The 24,419-nt window shown below is 47.1% G+C and overlaps 1 protein-coding gene across 3 annotated transcripts in view; it reads right to left on the reverse strand.

The window, feature by feature from the left end:
• Positions 1–24,419, reverse strand: part of FZD6 (frizzled class receptor 6) — a 281,494-nt gene that overhangs the window by 20,626 nt on the left and 236,449 nt on the right. For all 3 annotated transcript variants that reach the window (XM_085605127.1, XM_085605126.1, XM_085605128.1), the window contains 2 exons: positions 6,802–7,819; positions 1,586–1,734 (listed from right to left, as the gene is read on the reverse strand). In XM_085605127.1, the coding sequence (XP_085461253.1) occupies positions 1,586–1,734; positions 6,802–7,819 (1,167 nt within the window). The remainder of the gene's footprint in view (positions 1–1,585; positions 1,735–6,801; positions 7,820–24,419) is intronic.

Genomic DNA, 24,419 nt, shown 5'->3' on the forward strand with positions numbered 1-24,419 from the left:
TTTTTAAATGTCACACATATCAACCTGAAACCTAGCCAGCTATACATAACTATAATTTTATTTTCTCCTAACTTTCCCTGGTTCCATAGTCGTAACAACATTGCAGCCTGCATGTGGGGGCGCAGATCTAGCATGTGCAATGCAACAGGTCTCGCATTCACAAGAATTTAAGCTACTGGCACTGTACTTCGCAATGCCTTTAATTTATCTGTTTAAAAAAATCAACACATATAAAGGCATTGCCATTTACAATGCCAATAGTTGAAAGCCTTGCAAATGCAAGATCTATTGCATTGCAAATGCTTGTTTTAAAGGTCTGCAAGTATTAAACTAGACCGCTGCAGTGGACTCAAAATGTAGCTGCGAGATTGGTGTAAAGTGTATTGAAGCATGGACAGGTCTCGGGTGCACATGCACACAACTCTCCACGGCTCTGGGAGGCAGAGAAAGTCAGATGTAAGACCTTCAACTGGTGGCAACATACATTTGAAATAGCCCGGAAAGTGCTGCACCGCACATTCCAGACAGTTCAAAGCACTGAGATGGCACAGTGTGTAGGAGGTTAGAGTGTATGAGGACGAGAATAAAAAGAGACAACCTAGCAGATATCCCTGTGACAAGGCCCATTAACAGACCTGAAAACTGAATCAAAGTATGAAAAGGAGGAGAATCATTCAAGGGAAGTTTTAGTGATTGACAAGTTGTTGATTGAGAAGAGAACATAGATTCTAGCACTGAGATTATGAGAAGACAAGGATAAGAGGATAGATGGATGTGGAGCAGGGAAGCAGAAGATTTTGGTATAAGAAGGATTAAATTGTAGGATGTGAGAACATACGGAGAGATGGACAGGAGAGATGCAGATAGAAGATCAGGCAGGCAGGACTGTGGAGAGAAGTGGGCCCTAGAACAAACAGTGGGGAATGTCACAGTGAAGAAGCAAGGAGAGGGGGCAAGGAGGAAGAGCAAGAACACCATACTTCATGGGATTGGTTATTTAGAGATTGCATTCATCTGTTAAGCACAAAATGAAAAGGGTGCAGTTTTGGGTGCATAGTGCAGATTTCCTAAATGGTGTGGTGGCGTCTTTCCTTGGGGTCAGTGGGGGTTCAATGGAGTTAGGTAGTGCAGGCTGTGATTCCTTAACCTGGGCAATCTAGAAGCACGCAGAAGCAGGGTGCACTGCCAGTAACAGCCAGTGTATATACCACAGGGCATTTTTCGAGAATTTGAATATGCAGAACGAGATATCTCGACTTCTACCCAAATTCGTCTCTTTTACTCTTTTGAAGAACTCTGGTCAGAGCTACATCTAAACAGCTTGTGTTATACAGAGACAGAAAGACAGCTCTCTGTAGACCAGCTCTACGGCTTTTGCCAATGGCCTTATAACTACCTCCATATGTATTTTAGAGTACACTTCTAAACAAGTAAACTAATAGTGAAGAAGACAAGAGAATGTTGGTTTAGAGAAGACATCCACTGTGTAACCCCACAAAGTGGCAGCATTGTGAGGTGAACTTGCAGTGCTTTCTACATTTAGAGTAAAGCTTGTCTCTAGAAAATATTAAAAACATTCCCTTACTCTCTCTTGCGGGTCCTGTTGAAGAAGTTGGCCCATTCTGAACAGGTCTTCTTACTTCCCACCCAGAAGACAGCAGAGATACCAACAATTAATGTTGTCACATACTTCACCAAAAACAAGGCCAGCACCGGTCTTGCTAATGTTTTCACCTAAAAGATAATACAATAAAAAAATGAAACATAATACAGTCATATACCATAACGAAGAAAACAGTAATACAAGGTCATTAAGTGGTAGCTGTGGTTGTACAAGCTTTAACGTACCTCATGAAACAGATATACTGGGGTTTAAATACATATTCTTATCCGGACTACTTTGCTAAATTGGTAACTTCCTTTTATTCCGATGACTTAAAGATCCTCAAATTCTCTGTTTGTTTTAGGTTTCAATAACATATCAATCACCATTATGATAGAGAGCACATCCGATAAGATTACAAAAGTATCCACCCAAACGCAGTAGGCGTGATTAGTAAAAGTAATGTTGTGAATACATATCAGTATGAAATGCCTCCACAAGACTAATGAAATAACAGCCACAACAGAAAGTGAAATAGCAATATGACAATCGTGGCCATCATTCTCCCATGAGTGGCCATCATTAAGTCAGGGATGCCCATAACTGATCCAAGGATACTTACTATATGCCATGGATGGTCGCCACTATGCTATCATTAGACCAAGTATGCACAGTGATTATGTCAGAAATTGGCTCAATTCTGCCGGAGATAATAAACCCATTCTGCCATGTGAGAGGGCCCAGGGGAAAGGACTAGCACATACATCTGACTGCCTCAAACCAGTATGGATGGCTTCCAAGGAAGGACAATATCTCTCAGGGAGGAACACAATGCCAGGTGCAACTCTCTGTCTCACAAACACACATGCGTACACAGACACAAAGAGCATGCACACGTAGGCTCGGAATGCTCTCTCCACAGAAATCATTACCGTCCTGAAGACTCTTAATCGTCTCTGCTCGCAACACCAAATCCTGCCCTCACCATGCACCCAGCTCCCACACTTCCACTCTGCCTCCTGCAGTCCCACACTTGAGCAATTCCACTCAGGCATCCTGTGGCAGGGGTTTCAAAACTGAAACTCTTTGACAATGCAATTACACTCCCTCTCTCTAGATGATCATGGGAATATTCAAGTGGCACTAGACAGGATTCAGGCATTCACTAAGATAAGCAGCTACAAAATAAATCACTCTAAAACAGAAGCCCTCTTAGTTAACGCTTCTGAGCAGAATCTTCCAGGGCAATTTAAAGGTCAATTTTGTTATACTCGTCCAATTCGATATCTAGGTATACTTGTTACTCCAAATTTTCCTGATTTGTTTACTATCAACCATATCGCCACATTAATTAAGGTCTGACAGATTTTGTCTCAATCACAATCACTGCCTCGATTATTAATTGGCAGAGTTTCTCTGGTTAAAATGTTGATTCTCCCTTTATTTACGTACTAATTTTCTAATATTGCAATAAATATTAACCAATCATTTTTTTCAGGAAGTCGATACTTCAATCACAAAATGTATTTGGAGAGGTAAACATCATTGTGTTCAACTCGCCAACTTACAGGTAAACAAGGACCATGGGAGGGATTAGCGCTCCCTCATTTTAGATGTTACTACTATGCCTCATCTTTAGACCAATCTGTATGGCTGATTAATAAGGTGACATCCCCAGAGAACGGTTTTTAAATTATATGATTAATGAAGCAGAGACTGAGTTACCAGCTTTTCTGAAAACTGCAAAACTCCCAAAAGCCCTAGACAGAAATCTTGATACATATTGATGTATAGAATAAGCCAGATATTTCAAGAATTTAAAGATCCAAAATGTCATCCTCTTGTATATTAAAAGGACTGCACCAGCTTAGAGTTGTGGTTGTCTAAAGTTTCCATAAAGAGATGTGAGGAAGGTAGGTTTATAGTCAAAGGTAACTTAGTTTTCAACCATTCCTGGATAACTTGTGAGCTGATTCATCTTTTTTTCCTGTCAATCTATCACGAGATTAGGTTTTGTTCAGATTAACAGTTTTCTTAAAGGCTATCCTGTGTAAATAAATGGTAGGGAGCATTTATTAATTAAATCTCTTTTTCAAAAAAAGGTATTGGAAGGTGGCTATTGGTATAAGATTCTTCATCAGACTCTATACCGGTTAGTCATGCCCAAGTTCTCAGATAAATTCCAAAGAAGGATGTATTTTAAGATATTATCTTTTCAGTGGGAAAAGATCTTTGGGTTATCAATTACTGAGTGCTGCTAATTTAAAACATATGGCTTTCTTCTCTAGATGGATGCTGTACTACACTCATTCATTTCTGCTTAAGATTTTTACAGAAATGTCTTTGTGATGCTTTATATTTGAATCGGACTTTCTAGGGGATTGGCGTCATGTCTTTATTTTTCCTGTCCAGCATTATTCAACTTTTGGAAAAAACCTTTTATGTATATATCAGTTACAGGACTAGACAAAATGTTTCCAGATTCATATATTGTTTTATTTAGCTATGCTGGAAATTATCCAAATCTGACTTGTGCAGAGCAACAATTTATTTTTGTGGCTTTTCCAACTGCATGGTCTCTCAGATTACAATAGTGGAAATTGACTGTTAAACCCTCAATGGTGCAATGGCTTCCTAAATTACAACGAGTTAGAATGTGCAAATTTGTATAAGCATCTAGGAATCATGCAAACGTAAAATTTCATGAGGTACACATGCTTTTAATTTTTAGCTCATTTTCAATTTCACTTTTTTTTAAGCCATATCTTATTATGCAGGTTGAATAACGAATGATAATGATTTATTGCCTCTTTTTCTAGGGAATGCAACATATTTTATGAATTCCATTATCTATAAGACTTGAAATGAAATGTATTTTATTCTCTAACTAATTTAGGAGGTCCTCTATCAAGACCCATCGTCAGGCAGCTCTGCTCGATTGAAAGCAGACACAGGACAAGGTGGGACGCCCAGCAGGTTGCAACATTGTGCGTCTGTCTATTTTAGTGTGGGGCCATCCGGCTACCACTTCTCAAGTCTGGAGATAAAAGGTATGACCTCCTTCAATCTGCCCAGACCATCTGAATGCCTTAGTGGCACGGGCTTCACTTCTGAAAGCTACTCTTTCGAGACCCTTCTCTAGGTTAAATCAGACTAGGAGTCTGGAACTTGGGTAGAATGTTCATGTAAGGAAGCTGCAGTATCAACTATGCTTTACAATTAAGAATTCGGGATTTGTCACCCGCCAGCAAATTGGGTAGCCGGCTGGTTGTTTTAGAGAGCCAGATCCTGGCTGAAGTAAATGGCCTTGATATGGCCATAATGTTATGTCTGGATGACTTTGAACAATATTCCCTTGTTTCCTTGACTGACAATGCCCATTCAAAAAGCCTTTCAATACCTGGAGCATGATAGTCTAGGACTTGCTTTGACCTTAGAGTCCCACTTTTGGTCCTACCATGTAGTACTGCATATTTCAAAAGTAGGAAAGAGCAGGTCAGGATGCTGAAGGTACACATTTTGTGTGTATAAGTGGGAAACAATGAAGTGTCCTCCCTCTGTTTGGGTTCCAGCAGAAGTGCTTGGGGTTTTAGCTGCACACACTTTGTTCTGAAACCCTTTATAAGGAGTCTTCGTTGAGGGAATTTTTTGGGTTGTACCCTGTTCTTAGTAGAAGCGCCTTCAAAAGCAGGAAAAATGGCACTGCATATCCTGCCAAAGGTCATGCAAGGGAAAATAACAAGCATGTACACAACACCCCTCAGTTCCTTCTCCGCAGTGTTCTTCACTAGGCAAAATAATTATTTTTCTGGGATGTAATTTTTTAATGTTTAATTTAAAAATGTGTTTATCTTTTCTTCTAAAACACATTTACACATGTGGGTTTTCTAGGTTTGGTATTTTTAGGATAGCCCTTATTCACATCTTCCTAGGAAATCTGGGGTGGCGTGAAAAGAAAGGAAATTGTACATCGATATCGGGCGTGTTGGGGGGTAGATTAGAGCTAAGGGGAGGTTACAGGCAGGTATGCTCACTTGATATTCTTTATTCACCGTAAAATTTAAATTAGATCTTGAAACCAAAAAAGCAAATTGAGCACGCAAAGCTATACCTGGGCATGATGTGATTGTCCCTAGACATATGTCTGCAGATTGTGTCTGTTGATCAGAAGCGGTGTCTGGGCGTGCAAAAGTTGTGTCCCTATATTTAAAGTTGTGTCTAGGTATCTGTAGCTGTGCAAGGGTGTAGCACTGCTATGACTGGACATTTAAAGCTGCAGTTAGGCATATTTGTATTTATTTATTTATTTAAGTGCAAACAAATGCTGAAACTGTGCAGGTCTAAGGTACTTAAACCAAAACACATACAAACATAAAGGTTATAAAGAAGAAAAAAACAACAGATATCAAAAATATCTAACATAAAACTTTAAAAAGAAAAAGTGATTAGGTGCAGCTTCAATTTATATTTAAAAGAGTGATAGGAAGTAATGCAGCCTAGTTGTGCCACAAGAAAATGCCAGCAAAACTCAGGCATTTACCGCCCAACTTGAAGCAAAGCCATTTTTCAATAATCCTTTTAGGATCTTCTGCAGAGTGTTTGCACCTTTCGGCTGATGGAACCTCATGTGAGCAGTCTACCAAAAAGCATGTAGCTTTACGTTAAATACATTTCCAAGCCACATACATGACTCAACTTGATTATGCTCTTTACCTGGAGACTAGTCAAGACTAGCCCAACGGCTAAGCTTAAAAAGTGTTACATGATGGCTGTCGCCATCAGTCAAGGCTTCCATCCTGGAAACCAAAGGCAGCTTTGCATCCATGGATGGTTACTAAAGTAGACCTTTTCCTTTGCTACATTGTTGTTATTATATTAATCATTCACTTATATTCGTTTTTTTTTGTTTTTGAAAAAACTTTAAATGTTAAGAATATCTGCCCAATGGCATAGCACAATGTATATAAGTTGTCTGCAAGGTAATCAAGGAAGCAGGGTAAAGAGGAGGGAATGTGTTAAAGATAACCTTTCACATTTCCATCCCATTCCCTGCCACCACGTCAACAAAGGTCAGTGAGGGACAGTAGTAAAGGAGGAATGTCTAAACATAATCAATGAGCACATATACTTCGGTGTTTCACAATACTGGTATAGAACAGGTCTGCTTGAACAATGTTATGTGGGGTTCCACTGCTCACCTGGTATGGGCATGGTATGTGGTACTCTTGGCAGTGGTCAAGAACCCATGTGATCTCCCATGTTGTCCTGTAAACTTGTTCATAGACATAACATCCAAGCAGAGTCACTAGCGGCACCAGATACAATCCACTAAATACTCCAATTCGGATCATAAATTTCTTCAACTTCTCTTGATTCCTTTCATCATGCTGAATGACCTGTCTCACGTTATTCAAAGAAATGATTCCTGCTAGAAGAAGAGAAAGCCCGAATAAAACGCACAGGCAGAGTGGAAGGAGAACAAAGTATAAGGCAGTGTCAAGATTATAAAGACCCACAAAGCAGACTCCGCTGATGTTGTCCCCTTCTACTTTGTTCATGGTCAGGAGCATAACCGTAAGCAGTCCCGGAACACCCCAGGCGACTGCATGGAACCACATGGACTTCTTCTCAATCGCCTCAGAGCTCCACTTCTGTCCAGCTGCTAGGAACCAGGTTATTGTGAGAATCACCCACCAGACAGTTCCTGCGATGGTGGAGAAATAAAGAAGCATGAAGAGAACCGTGCAGCCCTTGATTTGTGAGCCAAGGACCACGGTCTCTCCAAGGGCGACCTTTTCATCTGCTTTATTACAAGCTGCATTGTTTCCAAGCAAGAAGCCAATGAAGTACACAAGGGACACAATACTGTAACAGACGGAATAAAAGATGATTGGCCTCTCCGGGTATCTGAAACGCTTCACATCAATGAGGAAAGTGAGAAAAGTAAACAAAGTAGCACAAAGGCAAATGATGGAAACAATGCCGATGAAGCTTTTAGCAAAGTCAAGATCATCCTTTTTGAAGTACATGTTAGGGCACGGCGGGGTGCACTGTTCCACTCCCAGGAATGCATAGCCCTGTCCACTTAGCGTCTTCAGGTGCCGTGGGCACCATAATCCGTAGTCCCGCTGAACCAATTCAATTGGCTTGGGTGTATTTTGATAATCTGCAGTTACATCGACCGTGCCATGAGGCTTCTCGGCACAGTCATCTAACCTGCAAAGAGAACAAACAAAGTTACATTAAAAAAAATAATGATTACATCTGCCTATATAACAAATATTTCGTCTTATGCTCTAGCATCTCTGAGATTTACACAGTGACCTAAAGAACATTAAGCATCAACTGTATATAAACACACACACACATATATCTTATACACATAGAATATACATTCACACGTATAGCAATATATATATATATATATATATATATAAATTACATATATACATTTATATTAATTCAGGATGTATACATAAAGAATAAAGGTTATTAGGGAAACAACATTAGACAAGACAAATGAAGCCAAAACCAACAACGGCTTTGTCTCTACGGGAAACTACCAATGCATAATTAATTGATGAGTAAACATTAATCTTATGAGCTAAATTAATATCGACACTAAAGAAATTTCCCAAGGCAAAGAACGTCACAGTACATTTCATATCGTCAAATGCTTAATATATACTTTTAACTAACACAATCAAAGCACCGTGAATGCAGCTGGTTTTCTGACTGGATAAAACATCCCTGCACCTGGTATTCAAGATTTACACTAACCAAAACATATGTTAGACCAGGGTGTGCTAAATGTAACAAATACGGCTGAATAAATGACAACACATAAAAAAGGTAAAATACGGTTATCTGCGTATCACAAATAAGAAATACACTTTGCCATCTAACTCCGAGAACTTGGGATGTCTTTGGGCTCCAGGGTAGAGAATAAAATCCTTTAGAGGAACCACATCAGACAATCCTTGCCCTTTCCCCGAAGCTTCTTTGATACTTGGGCACATCATAACAAACCCCTTCCAACAAATATGTATGTGTTTGGAAGAAGAGTATTCCAAAGCTATCCCAGATGGTGAAAAACAAGCTCGTTATGTGCAAGGGAAGCTTACGGCAGCTTCTTCATCAAACTAGCTTTTTATGCTTCTTAAAGAGAAGACCCTGTGATGAATTGGGCTCCGTCAACTTGTGAACTTTGCTTAGTAGTCTGGAGACACCTCCACTCAGGCAGAAACGAGACTCCAAATGCAGATCAACCATTCGCTAACCCTTCCGGAGATTGTCGATATAGTAATTAATGAATGTCTGACCCCTGTCAAGGGGACAATTTAATGAATGTCAGAAATTCAAGTGTAACCAGAACTTTTCTGACTCTACGGGGGTTTGCTGCTTACCACAGGATCTCAACTTTGACTTCAGCTTGTCCTTTGGCTTCTTAAACCTGCAGGCATGCATATGTGTTTCTGTACTAATGTCTCATCCACATAATGGGACATGCTTCATCGCGGGGTTTTCCTGTCTAACACTGTTTAGCAACCCGAGTAAAAGTGAACCCTGTAGGACTATGGGTGTACGAACATAGAATGTTAGCATTAACTGTTTGTCTGAATTTTTTTTTTCTTTCTAAATTAAAGTCTAAGGTGAAACTATGGTCACTGTGTGTCTCTTTTCCAAGCCAGCTACATAGTATATTTCTCTCTGCCTGGTCAATACTAGTAGAAAACGGTCTTACTTACTTGACATGGGAAGCAAAAATATGTAAAAAAAAACAAAATAGCAGGTCCTTTGCCTCCCGTCCTCAGCATTCATGCGCTGCCCCAACTCGTGGTCCAGGTGTCAGAATAACTCCTGCATAACAAGCAGCTAAACTCTGATTTTTGTTTCTGTCTACACTGAAGGAGAAAGGGAGAGTATGGGTTGAGGATTCTATAAAAATAAAGGAAAATAAGGACTAGCAGTTGGCAGAGTCACTCCTGTGAGTGCTTGGATTTACTAGTACGAACAGCCTTGCATCCTCAGACTCAAAAAAGACTGATTCGCATGAAGGAATTAAGCAATAAAGAAAGGCCTTATTACTGGCAGCTCAGTAAAACACTTTCAGGGGCAGATCAAGCTGGGCATAAGCACAGAAGTCACATCCATGTTCAAAAGGCATGAGGAGCACCTATAGCTATGAGGCACCGTACAAATGTTTAAGGCACTTGCACAGGGACCTCATACACGATCTTAGATGCCTGTAGACATTCGAGTTGGTAATAGACAGCCTGGACAATGCATTGTCAAAGGCCAAAAAAAAATTCAAAATGGTTGCCGCCTTAGAGGACGGTCAGATAAGATACTTAGAAAGGAGAAACACAGACAGCAGCATACTCATGCAGAAAAAGAAAAAAGGTGTGGTGAGGAAACAGGGCGGGACAATAAACAGTGGGCTTAAAGGGGGAAGAGGGGAGAAGGAGTGCTAAGTGATAACCTCCTGCAAATAAATGACAAGCATTTGCAATGTAACGAGTTCAAGCTATTGGCAATGCAATAGCTTAAACTCTCGCAACTGCGAGACCTATTGCATTGCAAATATTTGTTGTTTTTTTACTAGCGCCCATGCGGCGCTTATACATTCATGAAGGGCGTGCCCCTTTCTTTAGATAAGTCGCGTCTAAAGAAAGGGGTGTGTCCGACATTAAAGTGAAACCACGGCATGAGGGCTTTGACAAAAAAGCATGTTTGTCAACTTGACAAACAGATTTTTGGGGGGAGTAAAAGTGATTATGCCGGGCCTTCACTTTAATGTCGGCCGCGTACCTTTCTTTAGATGCGGTTTGTGTAAAGAAAGGGGTGGTGCCTCTATGAATGTGAAAGCGCTGCATGGGCGCTAGTAAACAAAATAAATAAATGTGGCCGCTAAATGGGGACAGCACTGCTAATATAAATAAATAAATAAACGCGGCCGCTATAGTTATAATGAAACGCCATTAGTAAAAATTTAAATAAAAGCGAGTGGCATGCTGTGAGGTAGTGGGTGGAATGGGGGAAGAGCATTAAATAAAATAGTGCTCACCGACTTATAAAGCAGACCATGTAACAACACCAGTAAAAGGTCCAGTCATTATGGTAGGTAACACATGCAGACAAGGAGGGACTAACAAGCCTAATAACGATTCGGAAGCCAGCGTTTATGAAGGAGAATGACACAAGCCAATTAAAAATATGGGCAGAGAGTGGGCGGGGCTTCAAAGCCATACTCCACTACTACATGCCTCGCAGCAGCACAAGCTACACCTAAAAAGATATAAAGAAGGGCAAAGGGAATGGTGGGGAAGGAATGAGGGCACAGGCAAATCTAGGGTACAGTGACCTGATGTAGTCCACTCCAAAAAAAAAAAAAAAAGGATCCTCAACTTTAATTCTAGTACATATATTACAAAAATAGAAAAAAAAACAAGCAGTAGAGAGCGGCAATAGAAAAGGAATAAATAGGGCAATACAAAAATGGACAACTAAAATATTACCCATTGTTATTGCTACAGTCCCCCTCTAAGTCCGAGATGTCCATTATTTTTCTTAAGTCATGTCACGCCGTGATGTCAATTTCGGTCTGAAGTGAAAGATCTCCTGAATAAGGGATGAAGCACTACAGCCCGTGAGGTCCGGGTTAAGCTGAATATGAGCATTTTCAGCCTGATTTCCTGCTAACCTAGATTGTGTGGCATGAGTTGGGGGAGAAGCCGTTTTCAGGGCACGTTTTCAACGGGTGGTTTTCTTAATTATAGCTTAAAAAATATGGACAGTCCCCAAGACAGGTATATCTCGCCCCTCTCTTGGCTCCATTCAACTCTAGCGTCTATTTGATCCATCACTCTCTTGATTTCACTTTCTCCTTTTTGCATGAGTATCACCAACAGCATGGAGGTTACCTATCACGGACGCTCACTATTCTACTGCCAGCATCTCCCCTTGTGAAATAGGTCCACCAAATTGCTCCCTGCCCTCATGACATATGCCCCTCCCGCCACAGATATTCCTAATTTTGACTACCCCTCAAAACGTTTTCACATGGGTGGCTCCTCCGTTTGAGCGAAGGAGCGTCGCTCCACTAAAATGCCCCCAGAGAACAAAATAAAATGGTAACGAAGTTAATTATTACCATTTTATTTTTCTTCACCCCGTCTAGAACAGAGCGTCAGGACGGAGGTGGGGCTGCTGCTGAATGACAGCAGCAGAGAGAGCAGGGCACTTTCAGTTTAAAGTGTGCATGTATTTTTTGCCCGCCGTCTTGCAACGGCCAGCCACGCATGCGTACTTTAAACCTCTCTGACCCAGCTGTCTTAAGACCGCTAGTTTTGAGAACGCCACCAAAGCCTCCAGAGCGCTGTGGAGCGCCGAGTGAAGCCGCTCCCACCAATCCTAGCACTGCTCTCATGCTGGTGAGAGCAGCATGAGGAATGGTAAAGGGAGTTTGGAGCATGCCTGCCTCGAGGACAGAAGACCATCGAGGAGGAAGAGGAGGACGTAGCGTCGCAGGTAAGTTGTTTTAATGTAATGTTTTGTTGTATTTTTTTTTAATGTCACACCTGCCTTATCACCCTCGGGACATGCCAGCCGCCACTGCGTTTTCGTAGGGCTTCCTAAAGTCCGCAGGATTTACATATCAACCTTGGTGAGCAGCCATCACACCTGTGTTTGCTTCACTGCAGGTTCAGATCAGCCTTCTCTGGGTTACTTTATGCTTCGCTAGGACACCTGAGCCCAAAAGGATACAAGGAGTAGTTTCTTTTTTTTTTTTTTTTTTTTTAAAAACCTTTATTTGTGCATAGTAAAAGAACAAATACGGGCCTACAACCATCAGGCCGGCCACAATACGGTTGAGCACAGAGACAAACAATACATCCCCTGTGCGTCAAGGTCAAGATTAGCAACGATTCAGGATTCATACACTGGAGGGATCCTTGACACCGGGGGAAGGAGAAGTGAAGGTTAATTTTAAGGTTTTCAAAAAAAAAAAAATTTTTATCGAGAAAAAAGTCAGTAAAGGATAGAAACAAGGAGATTCGAGTCCGCAAGTCGGCTTCATACACTGGAGAGCAGCAGCATCATTAAAACAGCCATAGAAAATCTCATACAGTAAGGCGATGCAGTTAGATAACAGGATCATCACAGTAGTAAATACGCACCCCCTAAAAGCCGCCCCCACTCAATCCACCCCACACCCGGACCCCGAATCGAAACAAGTATAGCGCAGAGACATGAAAGAAAGAGGCCCATAGAACTAAAAAGAAACAGTAAATTACCCCCCCACCCTACACCAATGCGGAGGCTATGGCCTACCCCCCCCCCAGCATAGTGCCTGTCGCCCAATGAACCCGAAATATAGACGAGAGAGAAAGTAGGAATAGAGTAAAGAAACTAAGAGAAGAAAGAAGAAAGGAGGTGGGGAGGAGCCCACGTATCCTCGGAGCGCCCGACACCACCGGCCAACCAATCCTCCACACACTGAAACCCCACTACACCCAAAGGCGGTCGTGTGAAGATAGCATGTAACACCAAGGAAAAGAAGGCAGACAGATCGCGACGAGTGCGCACAACATATGTAGACAATTCCAGTCCCAGTCCAGCCCGGCCGTGAAGCCATGATGATAGAAAGTAATCTAGCCCTGGCCCGATCGCGGGCGTACGATTAGACCCGCCCCCTCGTGAATGCCCCGCATCCCGAACAGACAAAGACAATATGGCCACTTGGGAGAAGATGGAGAAGTAGAGTCACAAAATGGCCGCCGATCATCTATTGAGGTCCCCTTGCACACCATATAAAATCCAGACCTGGCTTGTAAAGTACATGAGTTCCACATAAAAGGAGCCGTAGGCCACCGTGAACGGTTCCTCGAGGTCGCCAGGTGTAGTTCAGCTGGAAACTCCTGCGGGCACGGTGAGGCAGGCAACAACAAAGCAGGCAGCAATGACCGGGGAAACAAAGTATCTGCCATTGAGCAGGAGAGCGATTGATCCTGAGCGCCGGGAAAGCCAAATGAAGACACCAGTGTAGCACCGTTATACCCAGTCGTTGCTTCCCCGCAGGAGGACCATAGCACTGGCAGACTCACGTCTTGTTGATCACAAACGGGGCGCTCACGGCCCGCAGCCGACAGTGTAGAGTCGAACCGCTCACTCAGCGTTTGCAAGCCGACACACAATTGCAGACGAAAGTCCCGCAGGGCAGCCAGAACGGAGCCGTATGTCAGCGGAAGCTGCGTCCCCACAACGGCAGCAATCCGGGACGGCACTGGGGAGCTGGAGTCTGGTAGAGGGAGGGCGAAGCGGGCAGCGGGCGAGACCGGAGCATCACCCCCCAGCAGCGAGCAGGCAATCAGCGCCATGTTTTACCGTTGAACGGTACCGTGGCCAGGGGGGGGATCGTGACAAGGAGGCAATTCCCAACAGGTCTGCGCCGCAACAGGTGAAAGCCAGCAGTCGCTTCCCCTCCCTCGGGCTCTCTTTGCAGCCGACTAGACCATAGAAGAAGGGGGTCTGCAGCCTTCCACAGCGTGGTCCACAGAGCGGGGTAGGAGACCCGCCACACCGGGGCTTACCCTCTAGCTCCAGCCCGTCAGGTGCAGGGTACAGGAGGTGTCCGGGCGTCTCTCTCCCGGCTCTTCTGGCGACCGTACGTGGCGTGAGGCAGGATCGGGACCTCGGGCTCAGATTTGCACCAGCGGGTCCGGTGACTGCGACGCTTCCAGGGGGCCGGCCGAGGCCACAGTAGAGCAAGGGTCCAGGGCGGAGAACAAAGGCACCAAGAACTCCGGCATCCGGGCGGGCTAAGACTTCGGGAAAGCGGCGGCGCAGTCAGCGCGTCGTCGCACGCGTTGCACCTCGAAAATCGGCAAGGATAGGAATCAGGATGATAGTCCGAGGCCAAGGGCCGACGGAGCCGGGCGCTCAAGCGACTGCTCCGGTCGCCATCTTGGCTCCTCCCCCAAGGAGTAGTTTCTTACCTGTAACTCCAGTTCTGTAGTAGGGGTATCTCTGTTATAGTCATAATCTATGAATAATCCCCGCCCATGTGCGGGGACCCCGGAGCAATCAAAAATATCTCTTAAGCTGTCCCGCATTTGCAAACCTGCAAAGACACTTAAGAGACAGACAAAATAATACAGCCTAATCACACCAAGGCTGCACTGGCCAGCACTTCCTCTGAAGTGAACACAACAGCCAAAATAAAGTTGAAATGTCATTTTTATTCACATTTGACATGTTCCTTTATTATCACACACTCCCTTCACCAAAATCCCTTTAAACAATAGAGAGGAAGGGATGGACAGACAAGCCCTATAGGCTGCCATTATGTGTCTGCTAAAGGGATACCGTGCCTTTAAGAAACTCTCCAGAGACCCCCGGTATCCCAGGATGCACAGCCCAACACAAGTTACTTTCAGTTCTTTTTGAAGGTGTATAACCACAGGCCTGATACTGTCAGGTTACTCCACCGGGGAGGAGGGAGGGTCGCTTATGAGTATAACAGAGATACCCCTACTACAGAACTGGAGTTACAGGTAAGAAACTACTCCTTCTGTAGTAGGGGATCTCTGTGTATAGTCATAATCTATGAATAGAATGGCAAGCCCATCCCAACCAACAAGAAGCGGTGGAGTAAGTCCAACCACCAACAAATCACTGTGCAAACAAATTCCTCAACGAAGCCTGTCCAACCTGCGCATCTGCCCTAGCATCAGAATCCAGGCAGTAATGCTTTGTAAACGTATGGACTGACTTCCAGGTGGCAGCCTTACAAATGTCCGCAATGGGAACATTCCTAAGCAAAGCGGTAGTAGCCGCCTTGCCTCTAGTCGAATGTGCCGTAGGCTTACCCCCCAATGTTTTATTAGCTCTTTGGTAACAAAGCTGGATACAGGAAACAATCCATCTGGAAATGGACTGCTTTGAGGTAGCTAAACCAGTTCTTACCGAACCATAATTAACAAACAGTTGATCCGACCTGCGGATATCTTTTGTCTTATCCAGGTAGAATTTCAACACCCTACGTACATCAAGTGAATGCAGAGACCTCTCCGCCGGAGAGGAAGGATGCTGAAAAAACGTAGGCAAAGTTATCATCTGATTCACATGGAAATCTGAGATTACCTTAGGCAAAAATTTAGGATGGGTACGCATCACTACTTTAGAAGCATGGAAAACAGTATACGGCTCTTGACAACACAGAGCCTGAATCTCACTCACCCTCCTGGCCGATGTAATGGCCACAAGGAAGGCAGCCTTCCAAGACAAGTGCTGCAACGAAGCCTTATGGATAGGCTCAAAAGGCTCCCTCATCAATCTAGATAACACCACATTCAATTCCCATGGTGGAGAAGGTCTTCTAACAGGGGGAAACACCTTACGCAAACCCTCCAAAAAATCCTTAATCACAGGGATTTGAAAAAATGAGGTTTGAGAAGGGCCCTTCCTATACGCAGTCAGAGCTGCGAGATGAACCTTAATAGACTGAAAATTAAGCCCAGACTGAGCTAACTGCAGCAGATAAGGCAAAATAACATCTTCTTTACAGGATGTAGGGTCAAAGTCCTTTGCCTTGCACCATAAGCAAAATCTCTTCCACTTATAGGCGTAGGAAGTCCTCGTAGACGGTCTCTTAGCCTCTTTCAAGATCTCCATACAGTCCTGAGGCAGGTTCAAGTGTCCATACTGTACTAGCTCAGGAGCCATGCTGCCAAACTCAAGGACGAGAGATTGGGGTGAACCATCTGTCCTCCGAACTTCGTGAGAAGGTCCGGCCGACACGGCAGGCGTCGGTGCGGCCGAACAGACCGGTGAAGAAGGTCGGTGAACCACCATTGCCTCGGCCACTCCGGAGCAATCAGGATCATTCTGGCTCTGGATTGTGACAGCTTGATCAGCACCGCCGGGATCAGGGGAATGGGTGGAAAGGCGTAGAGAAAGCTGTTGGACCAGCTGATCCATAGGGAATTCCCCAGCGTCCCTGGTTGGTAGTACCTGGACGCGAAGTCGCGGCATTTGCTGTTTTCTGCCGTAGCGAACAGATCTATATCCGGAGTGCCCCACTCTGCGAAGACGTCTCTTAGCACGTCGTCGTTTAGCACCCACTCGTGGTTCTCTTGAACGAGCCTGCTGAGCGCGTCTGCTTGGGCGTTCTGCACTCCCGGCAGATGGGTCGCCGTGATCGTCCGGTTCCTGGCCACCAGCCAGTTCCAGATCGCCTGTGCCTCCCGGGACAGGGTGCGTGAACGTGAGCCCCCCTGCTTGTTGAGGTAATACATGGTCGTAGTATTGTCCGTCTGAACCAGCAGGGAGTTCGTCCTGAAGGAGGGATGGAATGCCTTCAAGGCCAAGTGTACTGCTCTGAGTTCCAAAAAGTTGATATGGTAAGTCTTCTCCATCTGTGACCATATCCCCTGAATCTGAAGAGGGCCCGAATGCGCTCCCCAGCCCTGGAGAGACGCATCGATCACAATGGTCTGGACCGGAATATCCTTGTGAAAAGGAGTCCCCTTGCAGACATTCTCTGGGGCACACCACCAAGTCAGAGACTGCCGAGCGTGTTGAGACAGCTGGATCTTGTCCTTCCAACGCCCCCGCCTCTGGTCCCATTGATCCTCCAGACATTCCTGTAGGGGCCTCATATGCAGACGTGCATTGGGGGTGAGAAAGATGCAAGAAGCCATCGACCCCAGTAAGGAAGACACCGTCCTCACCGTAGGAGAGCGGGCTGAGATGAGATGCCGCGCCTTCCCACGGATCGATAAGCGTCTCTCCCCCGAAGGACACACGCTTGCGGTCAAGGTATTGACTGAAGCCCCCAAGTACTGGAGACACTGCACAGGGATCGGCACTGACTTCGACATGTTGATGTGCAGGCCCAGGCGATGCAGCAAGGCAGCTGTCCTGTTGAAATGGCACTGGGCTTCCTGGTAAGTGGACGCTTTGATCAACCAATCGTCCAGGTAAGGATACACAAACACCTTGGTCTTCCTCGACCACCGCCATGCACTTGGAGAACGTCCGTGGTGCAGACTTCAGGCCAAACTGGAGTACTGAATACTGGTAATGGTTGTTGCCTACCAGAAACCGCAGGAACTTGCGATGCTTTGGTGCGATCGGCACATGAAAGTAAGCGTCCTGCAGATCTATGGCGCACAGCCAGTCTCCTCGATGCAACTGAGGGTAAATCTGATGCAGGGACAACATACGGAACTTTTCTCTGCGGATCCACTTGTTGGCCTGACGCAGATCTAGAATAGGCCTGAACTCATTCTTGTCCTTTTTTCTTACGAGAAAGAACCGTGAGTAGAGACCTCTTCCTTTTTGCTGCAAAGGAACCGCTTCTATCGCCCTCTTTTTTAACAGAACGTCTGCCTCCCGCTGGAGCTCCCTTACCATGTAGGAGGAGCGCACGGGTGGAATCTGTGGGGGCGGGCTGGTGAAACGAAGACAGTACCCATTGCAAACAATATTCAGCACCCACTTGTCCTGCGTTATAGTCCTCCACTCTGCCAGGTAGTGTTGAATACTTCCCCCCACCGGAGCGGGTAACGGATGAGGGGGAAGTAACTTTTCAGGGCTTCGACCCGGCCGGGCCTTTGTTCCCCGCCGAGGACTGATGCTGGCCTCTGCCCCTCTGGCGCTTCTGAAAGGACTGCCTCGGGTACTGCTGCTGCTGCTGGGGCTGTTGTTGGTGGCCCGACTGACGCCCTTGGCCTCTCTGCTTGGCGTAGCGCCTGCCCGAGGATCGGAAGGACCTCCTCTGCTCCTTGGGCCACTCCAGCCCCACCGCCTTCAGAGTTTCCGCTTCAGCCTTCATGCGGGCCATCTCGTCATCCGCATGTGACCCGAACAGCGTCGTGCCAGAGAATGGTAAATTGGCGATCTTCTGCTGCGCTTCAGGCTTGAGCGGGGTCAGCCGCAGCCAGGAATGCCTCCTCATGTGTATGCCGTGGCAGTACCCATGGGCCGCCAGCAGCGACACATCCCCCGCCGCACTGATGATCTGATTAGAGACCATCATGCCCTCGTTCAGCACCTCCTGAAAGTCCTCCCTCTTGTCTCTAGGCAGGGAGGCAGCGAACTGTTGCAGGGAGTCCCAAAGAGACCTGTCATAGCGCCCCAACAGAGCGGAGGCGCTAGCGGCCTTCATCGTGGTGGCCGACGTGGAGCACATCCTCCTCCCCAAGGAGTCCATTTTGCGACTCTCCTTATCCGGAGGAGCCGTGGATGAAGGCGTCGTTGTGAGAAGTTGGCCTGATGTATGATGTCACTAGTTCTAGTGTACACCTTATATCAGTCCAAATACCCTTATGGTGATTGGTTGTAAAGTCAACCTTATAGACCAGCTATCCTAGTGGTAGCATGGACAAGAGCAGTCTTAGGCTAAACTCTGAATGGCATGTGAAGCCAGCTGTGATACCATATATAATCCCTTGAATACCAAATGAAAGGACACCACAACAGATATATATATAAAATAAAGTGTATTTATTCTAAGCAAACCCTCAGCACTCTTTATGAGATTAGAGGTAAGTACAACACAGTCTTATTTATGCATACATTAAGTCACACAGGTAAGTAATACAGTTAGGCCCTAGGGGCCACGCAAACCATATACTAAGTAAGTGGTATAAGGACCACTGTCACGGAAATAGAATAGGCCTAGGGAATCGCTGGGGCTACACTACACTAGCGTTAGTTAGGAAGTGGGAGGCCCACGGGATTCGTGTGCAGAGTGGAAACACTCACGCGTAATGCGTAAAAGTCAATAGCAATAGTACAGTTTAGAAAACGGTAGATTTAGGACACTTCCGGAGTAGCTAGGAAGTTGAGACTTGAAAACTAGACACTAGGATAGTCACTATCCTGATGAGCACCGGAGTACCCAAGTTACCTAGCCCACAGGCTGCGGGTGCATAGGGGTGAAGATGCGTCGTTTTCGTCGTCGACTCCTATGGATGCCTGAAGAAAGATGCTGACAGGCAGTCAGTGAAGAGTGTCCGGTGGATCCCAAGGCTGGGATCAAGAAGAGAAGAAACCTGCAAGCAGAAGGGACAGAGTCAAGGTCACTAGCCAGTGACCACGTGGAACCAGGAAGGAACCAGGCGATGTCGTGAAGATTGCAGGTGAAGCTTGTCGCTGCAGCCAGGAGGACCAGGAAGCGTCGAGGACGACCAGGACCAGGAGGCGAGCTGTCCCACGAAGGCTCTTGCTGTCGGCGGCGTCGAAGTTGGACTAGGACTCACCAAGCCTTGGCAAGCGGAACCCACGAAGAACGAAGGACTTGCTGCTGGTGCAGACCAGGAAGGTCTGGGGTGCTTCTTCTTTGCAGAGAAGCGGGAGCCAGTCTGGAGGAGCCAAACCAGCGCAGAAGATTTCAGGGTGCGTCGTCACAGAGGCCACTAGCCAGCGGGCAAGCAACCGGGCAGACGCGGCAAGCAGGAAAATGCTGAAGGGCCCCACGCAGGACTCGTGGAGTGTGGGGGGCTGATCTTCGGTGCAGATGGTGCTTGGGGTTGGGGCTTCTCAATCCCCGGTGCACAACTTCGAGGGTACCTCAGAAGCTGCGCTGTAAGTTACTAGCCACTTTTTCCAGGTAGCCGGTCCCACGTCGCTCGTCGCCTCCACGGGTCTCAGCTCTGCTGCAGATGTGGATGAGGGTCGGAGAAGTCTGGAAGTCAAGGCTCTGGTCGGGCTCTGCAGTCGGTTCCTCGTAGAACGGTCGCAAAGCAAAGGGTAGTCTCTTGATGGTGCCTGTTTGCACAGGGTAGCCACTCCTTGGCTACAAGGGAGATTCTTCAGTCTTCTTCTTTCGTCGAATGTCGAAGGTCCAGAGTTTCTGTTCAGTTTTGCAGGTTCAGGATAATCTAAAGTCTTGAGGCCCAACTCCCACTCTTATACTAATCTGGGGGGCTGGGATACCTGCTAGGTCACGCCTTATGGGTGGGACCTGGGAGGGGGTGGTTACACCCACTTCCCTTTGTCCAGTTTCGCGCCAGAGCTGGGGCTGGAGTGCCCCAGCGCCGGTTTGAACTGGACTATGCAAGGAACACCTTGTGTGCCCCAGGCATGTCTCATTCCTTTCAGCCCACCCTGCCCCAATACACTAAAGGCTGTCTGGGGAGGTGCTAGCACCTCCCCAAGCAGGAAACCTATTGTCCAGGCCTCCCTGGCTGGGATCACTCCCAGCTGCAGGAGGTCAGACTTGTGTCGTGGCAGCAGCATCCATTTTGTGATGCTGAGGCTTTGGTCAGAGGCTAACAGTTGAAGTATGATTTTAACATGTCTTTCCCTCTAGAAGGGGGGAATAATATTCTCATGTCCAGAAATGGCATGGGGGTGTTATTCCACAGTGTTAGACACCTTACACGACATGTTTCGATAAAGCCAAACCATAGTTACAATAACCGTCTAAGATTATAAGGCACTTTAAGAGTATATGGTAGGCTATATCATAGAACAGCTATAAGGACAAGGTTCCGAAAGCTGCAGACAGGCTCAGCTCATGCTAGAGCACCATCTCACATGTTACCAAGCACTCTGCCTCCAGGATTGTCAAGGCCTGCCATAGGAGTGACTGATAGGTACACATGTGTCTATATGTAAGTTAGGTATAGGAATACTACACCTAAGCAAGGGGTGATTACACGACCTTGCCCCAGCTGAGTGATCAGCCAGTTGTGTCAAAATGGAAGGCCAGGCCAGGGGTGGCATAATACATGCTGCAGCCCCTGGTAGGCCTAGGGTACACCTATGCCCTGGGTACCTAGGGTACACTGTACAGGGGCCAATAAGGTGATCCTATCCAAATGGGTTATGCACCTAAAGTACATAGTATTAATTTAGAGAGAGAACAGCAGGGCTGTGGGTCTGATTAGCAGGCCCACAGCCACATCTAAGTCGAAAACCAGTAAAGCAAAAGCAAAAAGTGGGGGTGAACATAGAAAGCAGACCCTACTCTCCTACAGTCGTAGAGTGCTGCTTACGAGCCGCCGCCACGATAACAGAATCCGGTGGAGGATCCACTCTGAGGAACGCCGGGTCCGAGTCAGGAGCCCTGTACTTTTTTAGCAGTCTCGAGGGCGCCGGTTTCACCACGGCCGGCGTCAAGAACACCTCCATTGCAGGTTCCTCCAACCCCGGAACCAACGGGAGGAGGGGGCGCGACAGATGAGTCTTATGCAAAGTCTCAAAGATCACAGAAGTAGTGGGGATAGGGGTAGTGACTGATATCCCCAACTTCGCAGCCCCTCTCATCAGCACCTCCTGGAACGTGGCGATGTCATCCACCGGCGAGACGCGGGTAGGAGGCGTCTCCAACAGTGAGGGCGAAAACCGGCCAGCTCCAGAAGAGTACGTGCCCCTCGAGCCTCTGGAACGAGACCGATACCTCCGTCGTCCATGTCCAGAGCGAGTGGACGATCCGCGCCTACTCCGTGATCGCCTGCGAGGGCGAGAGCGAGATCTCTGCCTGTGAGGGACCCTCGGGGGCGGAGGAGGTGGCTGTGGTGGCGATGTAGGCAGCTGAGGCACGGGCAGAGGCAGCGGAGGAGGGGGCGGAGGAAGAGGAGGAGGAGGAGGGGGAGGAAGGGCAGGCACCGGTGGAGGCGCCGGTGGAAGGTCGGGCACAGGAGGCAGAGGCGGCTGCTGGGTACGCAGCGGGGACAGATGTTCCGAAGCCCCATCACTCCTAGCAGGCGAGCCCCCACCAGAACTGTCCGGGCTCGCGGCCACTCTCCTCTGCTTGGCGGGCCTGTCCCGCGTGGAAGCCACCGACGGGGAACGTCCGCGTCTCCCCGATCCCCGACTGGAGATCGTAATCACCGAGGACGTGTTCCCCGATGTCTGTGACGTCGAACTGTACGTCGACCTCGTCCGGCGTCTCTTAGCCCTCGACGTCGAACGCTGTCTCGCAGTCGAGCGTCCTCTCGACGTCGAACCATGCCTCCTCGACGTCAAACCACGCCTCGACCTCCGTCGCCGCGGTGTCGACTTCTGATGTTTCGACGTCGACTTCTGATGTCTCGACGTCGACCGCTGGTGTCTCGACGTCGACCGCTGGTGTCTCGACGTCGACCGCTGGTGTCTCGACGTCGACCGCTGGTGCCTCGACGTCGACGACCTGTGCCTCGACGGTGACCTGTGCCTCGACGGCGACCTGTGCCTCGACGGCGACCTGTGCCTTGACGGCGACCTGTGCCTCGACGGCGACCTGTGCCTCGACGGCGACCTGTGCCTCGACGGCGATCGTCTCCGCCTGGACGGCGGGCGCTGGGATCTCGACGTCGACTCCGTCAGCGTCGAGCCGTGGGTCGACGGCGAAGGTGGCGAGTGAAGTCCATGGGGCTCGGTACGACGTCGATGTGTTGTTGACGTCGACCGTGACACCTGCGACGGCGACCCGGTCCCGGGTCTCGCCGGCCACTCCCTCGACGTCGAACGCCGAGGCTGCCGCGACCCAGAGCCCTGGATCGACGGCGAACATACCGGTGCCTTCTCTCTCGCCGTCGACGTCGTCGCCTTCGACGTCGAACGCGACCTACCAGCCGGTAGGTGCCGCTTCTGCTCCCTGCTCTGCCCGGAGGTCCCTGCAGGGGCTGAAGCATGGGCGGAGGAGGGGGAATGAGACCCTCCATGCCCCGACGTCCCACCGGTCCTCTGCTGCTCCTGTCCCTGAAGGCGAATCTTCTCCCTGTCCCTCAGGGTCCTCTTAGAAAAGGTTTTGCAGATGGCACATGTAGCTGGGACATGTGAGGGCGACAAGCAGAGGATACACACATCATGTGGGTCCGTCTTAGCCTTTTTCCTCCCACACTCAGGGCAGTTATCGAACAAAGCCATGCTAAGAGTGGGCCAAAACTGCTCCAGATTGCAGGCAGTAGTAGACAAAGGTTCTAGACGTCGAATGAAAACACTATTTATTCAAAAAATCCAATTTAAATCAAGTAAACCACCCAAAAGGGTAGAGCTCAAGCTCCAGGGTCCTGCTAGCAGGAGCCGGAAAAAAGAACTGAAAGTAACTTGTGTTGGCTGTGCATCCTGGGATACCGGGGGTCTCTGGAGAGTTTCTTAAAGGCACGGTATCCCTTTAGCAGACACATAATGACAGCCTATAGGGCTTGTCTGTCCACCCCTTCCTCTCTATTGTTTAAAGGGATTTTGGTGAAGGGAGTGTGTGATAATAAAGGAACATGTCAAATGTGAATAAAAATGACATTTCAACTTTATTTTGGCTGTTGTGTTCACTTCAGAGGAAGTGCTGGCCAGTGCAGCCTTGGTGTGATTAGGCTGTATTATTTTGTCTGTCTCTTAAGTGTCTTTGCAGGTTTGCAAATGCGGGACAGCTTAAGAGATATTTTTTATTGCTCCGGGGTCCCCGCACATGGGCGGGGATTATTCATAGATTATGACTATACACAGAGATCCCCTACTACAGAACCACTCTTTCACAAGAGTGCCCTTTCAGCCTTGAAAACTTTGAATATAAAATACTGGAGAAATACTCTTGAAAAAGGCATTCGGCATAGTATGTTGTATGTTACTGACTACGCAAAATGTTAAGCAGCTATAGTTAAAATTCAGTCCTCAAGTATAACCAATCTGTGTTGTAGGGGAATGATGAATTACCAGGGATGAAGATATTCCGACTTGGTTCTCCTTTGAGTCCTCATTTTGGGCCAGATGCTTTCAAGTAGCCGAAAATCTGAGTAAAAGTTCTTTAAAACAAAATCTGTAATACTGATGGGCTGGTAACTTGTGTTTTATGGCTTACTCACTGGAATTAAGAGGTTAC

Source organism: Triturus cristatus, chromosome 5_1 (genome assembly GCF_964204655.1).
Source record: "Triturus cristatus chromosome 5_1, aTriCri1.1, whole genome shotgun sequence".
In the NCBI taxonomy this organism is placed as follows: Eukaryota; Metazoa; Chordata; class Amphibia; order Caudata; family Salamandridae; genus Triturus; species Triturus cristatus.